Source organism: Dermacentor variabilis, chromosome 6 (genome assembly GCF_050947875.1).
Source record: "Dermacentor variabilis isolate Ectoservices chromosome 6, ASM5094787v1, whole genome shotgun sequence".
Lineage (NCBI taxonomy): Eukaryota > Metazoa > Arthropoda > Arachnida > Ixodida > Ixodidae > Dermacentor > Dermacentor variabilis.
In genome coordinates, this window is record NC_134573.1 from 43,581,761 (window position 1) to 43,597,552 (window position 15,792).

The window sequence follows — 15,792 nt, forward strand, 5'->3', positions numbered from 1 at the left end:
ATCTTTTTCGGATGCCAACCCTGGAGAATTACCGTAAGTGCTGTGGGGACACTCAATTCTACTCTGTCTATTCGGGAGTGAACAGGGTTTTGCAAGGGTGCATAGCCAAGTTGCTATATGGATAGAATTGAGCATGTTCTCAGGAACAGAGGAAGCCTAAAGGCAGTGAAGACGAAACTAGGAATTGACAAGAATCAGATGTATGCATTAAGAGACAAAGCCGGCAATATATCAGTACTAATATGGATTAGATAGTTCAAGTGGCTGAGGAGTTCTATAGAAATTTATACAGTACCAGTGGCACCCACGACGATAATGGAAGAGAGAATAGCCTAGAGGAATTTGACTTCCCACAAGTAATGCCGGGAGAAGTAAAGAAAGCCTTGGGAGCTATGCAAAGATGGAAGGCAGCTGGGGAGGATCAGGTAACAACAATTTGTTGAAGGATGGTGGGCAGATTGTTCTAGAAAAACTGGCCACCCTGTATACGCAATGCCTCATGACCTCGAGCATACCGGAATCTTGGAAGAACGCCAACATAATCCTAATCCATAAGAAAAGGGATGCAAAAGACTTGAAAAACTGTAGACAGATCAGCTTACTGTCCGTTGCCTACAAAGTATTTATTAAGGTTATCGCAAATAGAATCAGGAACACCTTAGACTTCCGTCAACCAAAGTACCAGGCAGGATTCCGTAAAGGCTACTGAACAATAGATATATTCACACTATCAATCAGGTGATAGAGAAATGTGCGGAATATAACCAACCGTTATATATAGCTTTCATTGATTACAAGAAAGCGTTTGATTCAGTCGAAAGCTCAGCAGTCATGCAGGCGTTATGGAATCGGGGTGCAGACAAGCCGTATGTAAAAATATTGGAAGATATCTATAGCGGCTCCACAGCCACCGTAGTCCTCCATAAAGAAAGCAACAAAATCCCAGTAAAGAAAGGTGTCAGGCTGGGAGATACAATCTCTCCAATGCTATTCACAGCGTGTTTACAGAAGGTATTCAGAGACCTGGTTTGGAAAGAATTGGGGATAAAAGTTAATGGAGAATACCTTAGTAACTTGCGATTCGCTGATGATATTGCCTTGTTTAGCAACTCAGGGGACCAATTGCAATGCATGCTCACTGACCTGGAGAGGCAAAGCAGAAGGGTGGGTTTAAAAATTAATCTGCAGAAAACCAAAGTAATGTTTAACACTCTCAGAAGAGAACAGCAGTTTACAATAGGTAGCGAGGCACTGAAAGTGGTAAGCGAATACATCTACTTAGGGCAGGTAGTGACCACGGATCCGGATCATGAGACTGAAATTATCCAAAGAATAAGAATGGGCTAGGGTGCGTTTGGCAAGCATTCTCAGATCATGAACAGCAGGTTGCCATTATCCCTCAAGAGAAAACTGTGTAACCCCCCAGCTGTGTCTTACCAGTACTCACGTACGGGGCAGAAACCTGGAGGCTTACGAAAAAGGTTCTACTTAAATTGAGGACGACGCAATGAGCTATGGAAAGAAGAATGATAGGTGTAACGGGATAAGAAAAGAGCAGATTGGGTGAGGGAACAAATGCGAGTTAATGACATCTTAGTTGAAAACAAGAAAAAGAAATGGGCATGGGCAGGACATGTAATGAGGAGGTAAGATAACCGATGGTCATTAAGGGTTACGGACTGGATTCCAAGGGAAGGGAAGCGTAGCAGGGGGCAGCAGAAAGTTAGGTGGGCGGATGAGATTAAGAAGTTTGCAGGCATGGCATGGCCACAATTAGTACATGACCGGGGTTGTTGGAGAAGTATGGGAGAGGCCTTTGCCATGCAGTGGGCGTAGCCAGGCTGATCATGATGATCATGATGATGATGACGATGACGACGATGATGGTGATCAAGTTATCATGGGAGCAGCAGTGACAGGGTTAGTGTCGCTTCTTTCAGCCTTTTAGACGCCTGTACCAGGTAGTACCACACTTATTCAGTGTAACTGGCAAAGAAAACTGTATTTGCACCTACTAAAAATATCAGATGTGCATTGCAAATGACGTGGGGGCAAAAAATACAAAGCTTTTCACAATTAACATCACGCACATCTGAGATGAAATATGACCATCTAGCGCTATTCATTACTCTACCGTGTTCAGAATTCAAATCACTGTCCATGAAATGTAAGCAGTAATCTAGTCATTGTGCCATCATTGTCATGTCATTCATTTTGGTTTAATCAATTGCTCTTGTTTGTTAACGTTGACAGACTCATTACGTAAGAATAATTCACAAAAAAGAAACCATTGTTTGTTTTTGTTGCACAGTCACTAACAGTTTTCTTTATGAGGTTAAACAGGACAAATACCTTGGTTTAAGAATTACTAACAACCTTGGAATGTATGTATAGACACCATTTTAGCAAACACTCTTTGCATTTTTTTTTTCTGAAGGTGTTCATTGAAGCTAGCTACACAGGATGTACGCATCCTTGCCCGTAATGCTGTTATTTTAGCTGCAATGCAGTATGCAGTTATTATTAGACACCCATATATACTAACAATAATGTTAACAATAACTCAATAGCATACAGAAAAAGAAAGTGCAATTCATCTGCAACTCATGTGATAGAACATCTGTCAGTACCCTCCTAACGAAAAGTGAACTCCCGTCAGTTAGCCACAGAAATCATATATGTTGACTCAAATTATTTTATCAGTTAATTAACGGCCGTTACAATATTGACATGTCAATACTAAACATTTTTGCTTCCCGAAATGGCTACACCAAAAGCAAACAACATTCTCAAACTATGGCACCTTTAAGCCAAAGAAACAACTGTTTTAAGTTCTCTTATTTCCACCGGACTATCACCAACTGGAATGAACTTATCAACACGAAGCTGTGAGCCAACACTTGTCATCCCTTGTGGCCCACTTACAGCGATGATATGCGTATCTATGAATGCAAAACGACTTGCTTGTCACGTGTGCCCTTTTCATTTTGTTACGTTTACTAAGTTCTGCCATGCTGCTATTATCTCATCATAGAAATCGCAGTATTGGTTTATTAATAAATAAACAAATGCTTGCGGCTATTAATGTCCCTGTAGTCACTCAGCCAGCTTCTGATCGTCATGGGTGACCCCTGAAAGTATTGTTTAAGCTTACCTCTACAACTTCTTCAAATGTGGCAGCATTTAATAGATTGAACTTTTACCCCAATTGCATAGCAGTTACGTGCAAGCTGGCACATAATTATATGCAGTAAGCTTTGCCCAGTTTCATTTGGTATCAATTGGAGTAAACATCTGCTAACACGCACAAGTAATCAACTTTCGAGAAGAAAACTTACGTTAATGCCAATTTTTGTCCATATTGCCTGCACTTGCCGAAGTGACGATTCCTAGATGCAGAAATGTGGAGAGACACAGTTTCTCACCTTCTTTAACCTGTACAGCCTTTCGCTTCTTACTGCTGGTTTTGCAGGGGGACGTGGCTTTGAAAATCAACTTCCTTATTTCTTCATGGATTTTGATGAAAGTTGGCACAAATGTTTAGAATGTCTCCCTGATGCTTCTATAAAAGTTTTAGAGCGATATCTCGAGAACCTTTTATTGAATTTTATTGAGCAGAATTTTTCTTCCTCTAACTTTCTGGAGAGCCTGGGGAACTTAACAAATGTGATAGAAGGCTTGTTAAGTATTGACTGTATAGCTAAATGTGTGCTGAAGGTCGTGACATTCTTGCTTTTTCTTTTTTTTGCAACAAAAATTTTTTGGAGTGTCAGTTTTTATGTAACCTTCGCATCAAGCACACTTTTGGGGTAGACGAACAGCTATATCGTAAACTTACAAAGAGGCAAGATAAGAAAGCGAGAATGTCACGACCTGCACTGTAGCCCAAGGAACGTGAAAAAGAAAGACGGAGTAAAAATATGCTAAACGGTAACAAAGAAATCAGCTCCAGAAACTGAGCAGAAAGGCAAAAAAGCAGTTTTGAGAAAAAGACTCTCAAAGTTTCACCTTATCATCAGTTCTCTAAAAGGCACCAAATTTGTAGTGTTTGGGGTGTTTTGTGATGTGGGGCTTCTTGTAAATGTGGCCTCTGGTCTGGTGTGCTTCCCCCCTCCCCCCTTTTCTTTTTATATGGCATTCTTTGCTTCTGCTAATCTATAAAGAGCATGGTGCCTGGGTTTCAAACAAAGTGATGTGCAGAACTCTGTGTGAGCATGAATGTAGTTCCAGTGTTGTACCTGCAGGCTGCCTGATTGATAGCAGTCTTCAGTACAATCAGTGAGGCTTTCTTTATCTTTTGGTAGAATTGACCATGTTACTGAATGAAAGCTCTGAGTGTCAGCAGCCTTCCAAGTCATCTTTACTTGACAATGGCTGTAGAACTTAGGATCAGAGAGCTAGTGATAGATATGCAGCTGCTAGGTGCTTTCCAGAATTGTACTTTTGTGTGATGCCTTATCACTTCTGCAGCCAGGTGTCTGTGCCAGCCCAAGGGGCCTAGTGAACAGAGCTCATGATGAGGTTCTCTTTATGAAGGGGTGATATGATAGATATTGCTATGAGCTATCGTGAGAACATGGTAATAAAGTGAATGCGCAATATGCTTGGTTGCGGGTCCTAGGTGCTGATGTGCGAAATGGCTAGCCGCAGATACAAGGAGCCGATGCTCTATGTGCTTAGTCGCGCAGTAGGAGGTGCTGGGGCGAAGTACACAGCCGTGCTATCCGAGGTGCGGACTCGCGAAATTCCTAGCCATGGGCTTGAGGTGTGACCCTCGATGTGCTTGTTCACACAGTCCAAGGTGCCGACGCGCGATTTCCTATCCGCGGGCTTGAGGAGTCGACGTTCGATGTACTTAGTCGCTCAGTTGGAGATTCCCTATGCACAAAATGCTTAGCCGTGGGTCTGCGGGTTGCATGTGCAATGTACTTGGTCACAAAATCCGAAATACTGAGTGCTGAAAGGCTTAGCCGCATGTCCAAGGATTCTGCGCATGAATCTTGGTCATGAAGTCCACTTCGCTGCTGTTTAGAATGCTTAGCCGCGAGTCTGAAACATCCACAAGCATAGGGATCGGCCACGCTACTGCGATGTCCACATAGCGCCCGTTTTGACCCATCGAGATTACGGCGAGTGGAGACGTCCAGACTCGCGAGGTGCAAACAGCCGAGCAGACGACACGAGCACTGGACCAATGTTGAACCATGCTGGAGTCACGTGGAGGGCGCGGCCAATCACAGATTCCGGCACGACGTTCAATAATTTGCTTTTTGTGTGCTTGTTTCTGTATGGAGGAGATAGCTAAACAACAAATTTGAATATGGAGAAAGGCACTTTCCAAAAATACCAAGATGGCGGCGCTCGGTCACGCCGTTCTGGAGATATTGTGGCTTGAAAAACACCATTCTTTCTTGATTTCCGCAAGATTTTTCACCACCTTGGCTGATAAAACAAATTTTTTAGAGCACTTCTACATGGTTTACAGTGATGATATTTGGGAATCAGATAGAAAAAGAGTTAAAGAAACTTAATATCTGATATTCAAAAAATCGATTTTTAGGCCATTTTTCACGAAGCGAAAGCCGCATCTCCTTTAAGGCCTTTCACCTCATTCCTGATTTGTACATCAGCTGCAGCGTGTGGCATCCACGGTGTCGAACCAAACCCGAACCGATAACCGAATGACATGCCGAACTGAACCCAAACCAATATTTTCTTACGTGCCTGAACCCAAACCGAACTCGAACCAGAAATAATAATAATTGTTACCAGTTCGGAACAGTTCAAGCATATAGGGTGCAAACGGGTACACAACAGGCGAGAAATTCTTTAATTACTTTTTCAGTCGACGCACCCAATGAGCAGCTTGTTACGAGTCACGAGTTGCATCATGTGCGAGAATGGGGACAGACAATAGGTGTGTGCTGGTAACTACATGGCCACTTAGGCAAAGATGCTTGCGCCTCCCAACAACTTGTCCAAGCTAATTGCGTTCCTCTACCGAAACATTGTTTCAGGGGCCTTACAGCTTCACCTTTCTGGTTAGCTTCCAATTCAGCCGTTAGGCCAGCTTGCTACTATCACTGGATGAACTGTAAAATGCATGGATGCACAGAGAGCAAAAAAGATGGAGCACGGAGAGCAAAAAAACACACATTTAGCGCCGCCAAGCAGAGTACAATGCTCTTCAATTTCTGCAAACCATTCCCGGGACACAGTATGCGTGATCTGGACTTTTTGTCCGTGCTTAGTCAACACGAGACCCTACACCACGAGCAGTTGCATGATAAATATTGTCACAGTGTTTAGCACAAGTTGTCCTTGTTCGTGGTTTCGAAGCATTAATGTCCTCACCTGTTTTTATTTTTAAAAATGCAGAAAAGTAAGCAAAATATCCCTTGCTGGCTACTTTCTCTGCAACAGACTAGAAGGTTGGAGTTGTAATTTATGTAACACGATGTCAATGTGCTGCAGTATCGCATGCCGCAGTTCGCTCACCACCAGTCCAGAAGTAATCACTTGAAACAAGAGGAAAATTAACTGACTGTGCTGCTGTGAAGACATGGAAGCTAAGCCTACCCTATGCAGTCACAGCCATTCTCACCAACTCTCTCTTACGGCTTTTCAATCCCTTATCACCTCCCTCATGCAGAGTAGCATGTAGGCGACTTCAAACACACTGGCAGAATTTTCTACGTTTCAATAAAGAGCTTTCTCTATCGCTCTCTCTAACGAACTCTGTCTGATATGTACATGAAAATTTATCCTTATCTGCACAACACATTCACAAACTGCAGGTTATATATCAGAACGTCTTTACTCATTCTTATCAAGGTGTTTCAGATGCTTTCTGATAGCTCATCTCAAAATCTTCATCCACAATGCCTTTCCAACCCCTCTGGTAGCAGACAGAGCCAGCTTTGACGAAGTGCTAGTAGAGAGATGAAATTGTGGCATGTGCAGGAATTGGAAGACCCGGGTTACGAGACGAGTACAACCTCGCGGCCAGCCCAGAGTTGCTGTTCATTTCTGCACGCACCACGACCATTTCCACCTTTTCCTTCACCGAGTGGCATAGACTTCTAGGGGGCAGCAATTTTGGCACTCTCTCCTGCGTGCACAGTGCAGAAAAGAGTGCCCTGCACATGTTTTACACTTTAAGCAAGAAAGAATTGGATGAGCACCAAACGTCACGCACGAAGGGTAAGCGGTCTGCTCGTGTACCGTAGGTGGCTTGCCATTTCCTCCGACAAGATTCTGCTGCAATGCGCCTTCATTGAAATTTCGTCACTCCCTTTGCCACGGGGCTTTTCTGTCCAACGAAACAAAGTGGCCACCTTTTATGCACTCCCTGAGCACTCAGTTCCGATATTGCCCAGATTTGACCTTCACGTCTGATAGTGAATATCTCAAGTGACATGGATTTTTTTTATTTCTAAAAGATAAGTATGCCATGAATTGTGATGCCTTACACAAGTTTTTCATATAAACAACTGCCCTTAAGTTAACAATCAAAAAGTTAATGAACACATTTTTGTTCATAAGAATCTTCAATGTAACTTAAGCAGCAGCAAAATATTTCTGCCTCACCATAGAACTTGTCTGTGAAGACAACAGGTGTCTCGTGGTCGCAGCCTTCTTTAAAAAAATCTGTATTGCCTCAAAAAAATTGAGCAGAACCCATCTCACGATGACTGTTGACAGTAATGAATCAGCACTGAATCAACATTGCAATGCAATGGATTGTCAAAGTCGAAACAAGGTACGTATGAGGATTGTACTGCAAATGGACTTCTCTTTCGTGCTTCCATAAGAACACTCTGTGCCCTCTAGTGCCACCATCACGAAGCCTGCGTGTGGCCTCCAAAATGCATGTCGCCTAAGAAAAGTGTTGTGTACCAACTGGGCTCCTCTCTCTGAGACAAGAAGCTTGGTGCGCCGGTGCCTACGAACACTGGCAATTGTTCCCTAGCTTGTCGCACACTCAGTGGCACATACTCAATAACCCAAGTTGGCGAGAAGTTCACTGAAGAGCGGCACACACCTAATGCATTCGTGGTGCAGCTCGCCAAAGTGTTGACGTGAAAGTCGTTCACTGAAAAGTGGCCCATACCCAATGCATTTGTGGAGCAACCAGCTCAGACATCGGGCTGCTGTCCCTTCGGAACTTAAGTGACATTGGTTCAAATCCACTCAGCAGCAGTAAAGGTTAAGGAATCTTTGTCATCATCATCATCATCAATTTCTTTTATGTCCACCGCAGGACATAAAATGCTGCGATCTCCACCGCCCAAAGGCAGTTCATTGTAGAGCAGCAAATTCCCAGCAACACACACCTACAGGCACATAACCAGTGACACAAGTCGGCATCAAAAAGTTTTTCCGAAGAGCAATATCTACCCAGTCCCACATCTTACAGTGACCCATGTCGGTGTGAAAAAGGTTCATTGAAGAGCAGAGCATGTGTACACATTGCCACATACTCAGTGACCCAAGTTTGTGCGAGTGTTCGTTTCGAACCCTGTTACATCTGCACCGCAGCCGGATGATCTACCCATTTCACCATTCATTACCCAGTGACCCAGGTAGGCGGCAAAATGGTTAGGTACAAACATACAAACGTACACAGATTGTCCCCAAAATGTGCATGCAGTACCCACAGAATGCTAATGCACTAAAAACACCCTGCATATAACAATGTATTAAGTTTACAAGTCTAAATCAGTAACGAATGACATCACCACTCTGTAAACAGCATCTACTGCGGCATCTAAAGCAGATGATATTGATATACCATGTGCCACTCTCATCATCATCATTATCATCAGCCTGGCTACGCCCACTGCTGGGCAAAGGCCTCTCCCATACTTCTCCAAGTACCCCGGTCATGTACTAATTGTGGCCATGTCGTCCCTGCAAACTGCTTAATCTCATCCGCCCACCTAACTTTCTGCCACCCCCTGCTATGCTTCCCTTCCCTTGGAATCCAGTCCGTATTAACCCTTAACGACCATCGGTTATCTTCCCTCCTCATTATGTGTCCTGACCATGCCCATTTCTTTTTCTTGATTTCAACTAAGATGTCATTCACTCGTGTTTGTTCCCTCACACAATCTGCTCTTTTTTTATCCCTTAACGTTACACCTATTATTCTTCTTTCCATAGCTCGTTGCGTCGTCCTTAAGTAGAACCCTTTTCGTAAGCCTCCAGGTTTCTGCCCCGTAGGTGAGTACTGGTAAGACACAGCTATTGTACACTTTTCTCTTGAGGGATAATGGCAACCTGCTGTTCATGATCTGAGAATGCCTGCCAAACGCACCCCAGCCCATTCTTATTCTTCCTATTATTTCCGTCTCATGATCTGGATCCGCGGCCGCTACCTGTCTTAAGTAGATGTATTCCCTTACCACTTCCGTTGCCTCGCTACCTATATCGTAAACTGCTGTTCTCTTCTGAGACTGTTAAACATTACTTTAGTTTTCTGCAGATTAATTTTTACACCCAGCCTTCTGCTTTGCCTCTGCATATCAGTGAGCATGCATTGCAATTGGTCCTCTGAGTTACTAAGCAAGGCAATATCATAAGCGAATTGCAAGTTTCTTAGGTATTCTCCATTAACTCTTATCCCCAACTCTTCCCAAACCACGTCTCTGAATACCTCCTCTAAACATGCTGTGAATAGCATGTGCCACTCTGAATTATATCAATTATTTGTGAGTAGGACTTTGGGAAAGCTTGCATAAACAACATAAGTGTTTTAAGTTAGCTGTGCACTTATGCAAGATTTATCCACTCTTCACATTTATTGCATTTAGTTTTAACTAAATGTGATATCGGTTCTTGGTGCACAGCTAGGCAATTGTAGACTTCATGTCTTAATTTTATTTCGGTGAACTGCCTTTGGGCCATTCCGTTATATCAAATTTAAAGGGCCCCTGAACCACCCCTCGGGCTTGGTGAATAAACACAGTCTGCGCACGCTGCTGTGGACATCTCAGCCAAGTTTTGCTGTTGCATGAAGTGCATAAAGCTCGCAAGCAGAACGCGACATCAGCTTTCTCTCAAATGCTCTTTTTTTAACGGAAGCCTGCTCCTCATCCTTTTCTGAACGCTTTATTTCGTAATAAAGGGGATTCCCATACGCGGCTGCTAATGGTAGCAGCGGTGTGCTACGTAGCGCGTATACCGTGGCCACCGCAGGCTGTCGCCACGAGTCCACTGGCTACCTAAGTGCACTGCGGATCGCTGAAGACAACCATGTTTGGCGTACGTTTAGCGCGTCGTAAGCACCAAAACAGGAAGTCGTGGCATCTATGCTAACATCCAAAATGAAATTTGAACTGTGTGCCACGGTGACATTTAGAAGGCGAAGCGTTGTGGGCGTGTGCTACACTCCGCCATAGCCTTTGCAGTGCAAGGCATTGAAGAAGGAACGAGAGCACAACGAAGGCGATGTTTTGTTGCCGGTAACTGCACTTCTGCTGAATGCATTAAAGTACTTTTCCGGCAAAGTATTTCTGGAATAGCCTATGTTCACTTCAAATGCCTTTGTTCAGTTCGATAAAAAGTGGTTCAGGGCCCCTCTTTCAGTGTCCAAATCAAAATACTGCTTCTAACTGTTGGCAGAATTCAGCTTTCTCTCTTAAATAGAATAATACAATACTATTTCACGCAATATTTCAAATACAATAATATTTCAAATAGGCTTTTCCATGAACTATCTAATTAAAACATTTCTGTGTTCCACATGTGTATCAACAGCAAAATCAAAGTGAGCCCATAATGAAAGCTTCCTCTCAACCTTATTAAACAGTTAGACAATTTATTGAGCACAACAATTTTTTTTTTTACTCTCTTTTAAGCATCTGAGTGTCACTTTTTTTTTTCACCAAATGCACCCCCCCCCCCCCGTAGGGTTAGACATTATATATTGCTGATTTAAGATATCCAACCGCCCTATCTTGAAAAACATTCGCCGCAATTCTCAGTCTGACCACAATGTGACAAAAATGTTTCCACAGGTAAACAAGCATTGTTTACTCATCAATACAAATGAGCTTGCAGATATACTAATAAAAATGAAACGGAGATATATCAAAATAGGTATATTCCGATTCGGACCTTGGGCGGCCGTCCGCACTGGCGGAATCGCTGCTCGACTCACTTGCAGCAGAGCAACAGGCACACGCACCTGTAGCGCCATCAAACTGTGCGTGAGTGCAGGCAAGGAAACTCAATGGTTGTGAAACCAGCAGAAAAACCAACACGTCAGAAACTTGATCTAATCCTTATTTTGCCAACGAGGGCAAATCAGTTTTCCCGAGTCTTGAGAAAAGAAATGCAGGTATGGCGCCATCTTTTGCATACAGCGGCATCGTTTGTATACACCAGCGCCCACATGTGAACAGGCGCATTCGCACTCATCTGAACAACAGACGGACGAGCACTTAGCGGTTCCCTTTGAGAGATTCAAAACCAGATAGACATCAGTTTTTAGGAATGCAACGAACGGAAACAACCCCCGAGATGAAACCAAAACTAACCACTGTTGTTCCCGCACATGCGTGAGTGGTCGCTGAAATGCCAGCATAAATAAAATGAATGAAAACCAGGAGACTACGAAGTGAAAATGAAATTCCTTGTATTCACACAGGGTGGCAGCACTTGGTAAGCATCAATGAGTTGAGAAATTTGTGCGTTTTTCAAACATAAATATGATGCGATACATACATAGCATCAACCATTTGGGACATGTTTACGGCGTTGTGTATTTGCATCCTTGACCATCATATGGTTAAATTTTACAACCTCGTTTTGCCTATTGCGTACTCTGTATTGTGCAAATTTATTTCAACTTTGAGACATTCTGAGTGCTGACACCTTGCTACCACATTTTGCTGACAGGTGGGGGACTGTGTTAATATCACAACTTATTCTTCTCGCTTCTTCCACAGCACAGTTGTTTCTATTTTTCTGCGTGTCTAAGCAATGTGAATGACTGCGGCAATGTAAACTCAGACAGGAGGGTGGGCCTCTGTGATGGGCCAGACAGTCACCTGTTTCGGAGCGGTCTGCTGATGTCGCGTGGGCTGACACGCGACAGGGACTCGCAGGCACCACGGGGGAACTGCCCGATGCGGAAGGTACGCTGGCTCTGGCCCCGCCACCAGTGGTGCTCGGGCCTGCCGTCCAGAACCTCCACCAGGTCGCCCGGCTCCAGTTCTAGTCGGCCGTTCTCCTGCCAGGGAGGAACCACAAGGCTCAGCAGCGTACGACTAGGGCAGAGTCCTAGTCACTACACTTAATGATAAGGCACCAGCTGGCAAAAGATGCATGCTTATCGCAAGCATGCACATTTACTGAAGACACTGCAGGGCATACAATTGCTTGTCATTGCAGCTCTCAAGAACGTCAGTACACTGCAGGAACAACATTCACACTAAAACAAAGCTTTTGCCTTGGCACGTCATCCGTGCACAGTTTGTTGCTTTCACTGCGTGTGCAGCTGCGTGGTATAGCATGAGCCAGGCATTCAGCAATGCACCTGGAACTTCCAATGGGTGCATTGAAAACCTGATGCAAATGTCAACAAAGTTTCCTCCTAAATTTTCACTGGCGTAAGTTTATCCCGGGGTATATGCATTCCAGCAAACAGGTCCAGGTCAAAATGCTTACACACCACCATAAAACTGAAGTCTTGAATATGTTGGAAGATGCCATGAGCACCAACTTCGGTAACATTTCCCTCCAACGAATTACGCTAGCTCAATGATTTCAGCTCAACAAAGTCACTGAAAATGCCAAGACAGCATTACATTGAGTGTTATGCAAAGCAGCTTTGGTAAAATAAACTTGGTATGGGGAATCTTTCAGTTCTACAAACATCTTCTCCACACAGCAATGCCTGTAAGTCGTCTCCTATGCTTATTTATGAAATTGTACAGCAATAACACTGTTTCATCAATGCCAGCTCTTACTATCTTATGCTTTCTAAACTCTCAAGATATTAGTCCATCCATGAATGCTTTCTTGAAAGCACAAGAGAAAAAAAAATTTTTTTTTGTGCAACTGCTGCATGTCACTGAAATGTCCCCTGAAATCATTACAAAACAGTCAGCATATGCTGCAGGTTTCATTTAGATGTTCTACATATTCTTTTGTTTCCTCATTAAAGGCTGTTGTAGAAATGGATCAGTTAAGTGAAGTTTCTGGTAAGCAAACTTTTCTTTAGTTTTTCTGAAGTTTGTTAAAGTAAACATTTACTGCATGTACCAGTGTTGGACAACTGAATAAATAACTTTTGAATATTAAAATAAGCCTTTAAACTACATTCAGTCAAGTCAGAAAGAACCCCAGTCTTGTTCTTGCATGCACAAGACCATGAGTCAAGCTGTGGCCTAAGGGTAAATATTAGGCTTGTGTGAACATTCAATATTTTCAAATATTCAGTCGCATATTATGCTATTCGATATTGGCTCAAATTTCAGTAATCAAAGCTTCCACAGAATCTGAAACGAACAAATATACATATTTTTCCACGTATAAGCTGCATTGCCGTTACATCAGCCTGAAGAGAAGAAAACAATCCGCACATATAACCCATGGAAATAACTGCATTCAATGCCTGAACCTTTACAAATACAGTCTCCATTCCCGGATGCAGGAATCGCCCACCTCAGATGTTTGGCCAGCGGCTCTGTTCTCCCATCTCTATGAAGAACTGTACCCTAAGCGTGGTTTCTTGTGAGTGTGGCCTGCACTGTCTATTGTTGAAATAACGAACCAACATTTTTTCTAAGTCTGTCAACATCTGGCACTTTAGACAAGGTTTTATGCAAATCCCGCAACTATATGAACTTATTTTCACCGACATTACTCGACACAAATTACTATTTGCTTCAAACTAAGAAAGTGATATTCACACCAGCCTAGTAAATATCGGACCATTAAATTTATCTAATGCCTACCATTGAGTAAAGCCACATAACTGTTACTTTATTACTGCGCGAGAGAATGAAATCGAGTGCCCATTACACTATCCATGCAACCATTCCCCCCCCCCCCCATACAACCTTCCACTGCTTGTAGACCTCGATCTTGTCAGCAGACAAGTGCTTTAATGTATCTGCCATGTTACTTCGATGAACTGCAAAGAGCAAACATGTCACCCGCAATATGATTACTCAGGCCACACACCAGAGATGGGTACACAATTATCGCAAACACCCCTCCTCCCCATTGCCTTGATCTATTTGCATGCACGCCTAGAGGAGCAGGATGAGAGGGTCAAAGAGGGTGAAGGAGGAGCAGAGACATTATCTGACAGACCAGGAGACAGACAGGTTTTCAGTGCTGGATGAGCCATATATACTGGGGCCTCATCCTTGACTGATCATTTTCGAGGACATTTTCATTTTTTTACATGGCATCCCGTACAATGCCTCATTTGGGCAACAGTTGTTCTGCCCATTGACTCAAACCAATTAGCATTCCAATGAAGGTGATATACACCCAAGAGCGAATGATCAAGAATCTGGCACACATCATTGCAGTAACAATTTACACCAAAGCAACACCTACAGGGCCTCGTCTAGAAAACAAACTCCAATAAGGATTCGCTCGAGATGCTGCAGAAACAGCTGCGCCATAGCCCCCTGAAATGGCAAACTATATTCCTCCATCCTCTCTCCCTCTTCAAGAAGAGCTCATCTTCACACTGGCACATACTAAGCCTCTACATGCATTTCTTGAGATGCGAAGACACACTGCAGCCCTGTACCACAGCTACATTCTTTCTTTCGCTTTCCATTTATTATGCCACATATCTACGCTGACACTGCAACAGCCGAGCACACCCTACCTCCAGTTATGTCACCATCTCCCACCTAGTTGATTGCAATTAATCACACAGCGCGTATGCAGAATATTAAAGGGACATTAAAAAACAAAAAGCAAGTCTGCCTACATTGTCACTCCCATGGTACAGGCAGTGTCAAGCAGATGGGAAGACAAAATACAGGTGACGCATGTTGTCTGTCCCTCGAGTTTCCATCTGTTTTCCACTGCCCAAAGCCATGAATCCATACCAACTAGCCTAATTTCAGTGCATGCTACACTGGCCGAGCATGCTTTCAAAGCACGCTTTCCTTTTCATAAACTTTGCGGGTTGTTGTGTGGCCTGTTCTTTAGTACTTGGCGAGTCTGAGTAAAATGAGTCAAGTCAATCGTGCATTTCATGTGTCCTGCTTTGTGCTGCGACTTTCTCCACCTAGTCGGTTTCCCAGGACAGATAAGCATCTCGTAACTTCAAGGAGGCCTGCGAGTGACACTCGCACGTACTTGCACAGTACGCAGGGCACGGAGCACAGGTGGTCGTGCTTCGAGAAGGAAGTCCTTGAGTGCGGGAAACGTGGGCCGGTCGGCCGGCGCATGTGCCCAACACTGGAGCATCAGCTGGTAGACGTCCCCGGGGCAGGCCTCGGGCTGGGGCAGCCGCTCCCCGAGCTGGTCGATGCGCTGCAGGATCTGCGCACCACTCAGCCCCACCCAGGGCTCCTGGCCAAAGCTGAACGTCTCCCACAGGGTCACGCCAAACATCCACGTATCGCTGGCATGTGAGAAGTGGCGCGACTTGAGGCTCTCTGGGGCGCACCACGGGAATGGAACCTGCATGTGGCCACAGTGGAGCCAAGCACCTATTAAGCTTGGTTGCTTGATTGACAGGTCAACAGACAACAGATTGACTGATCGAATTATTGCTGTAAAAGGTTTAAGGTTCTAGGACAACACAGG

At 44.0% G+C, this 15,792-nt stretch overlaps 1 protein-coding gene across 1 annotated transcript in view; it reads right to left on the reverse strand.

Annotated features, from left to right (window-relative positions):
- The window catches only part of Ack (activated Cdc42 kinase), a 121,592-nt gene that overhangs the window by 94,298 nt on the left and 11,502 nt on the right, over positions 1–15,792 (reverse strand). Inside the window, exons 2-3 of the mRNA XM_075695001.1 lie at positions 15,340–15,666; positions 12,057–12,238 (exon numbers count right to left, since the gene is read on the reverse strand). Of these exons, the coding sequence (XP_075551116.1) occupies positions 12,057–12,238; positions 15,340–15,666 (509 nt within the window). The remainder of the gene's footprint in view (positions 1–12,056; positions 12,239–15,339; positions 15,667–15,792) is intronic.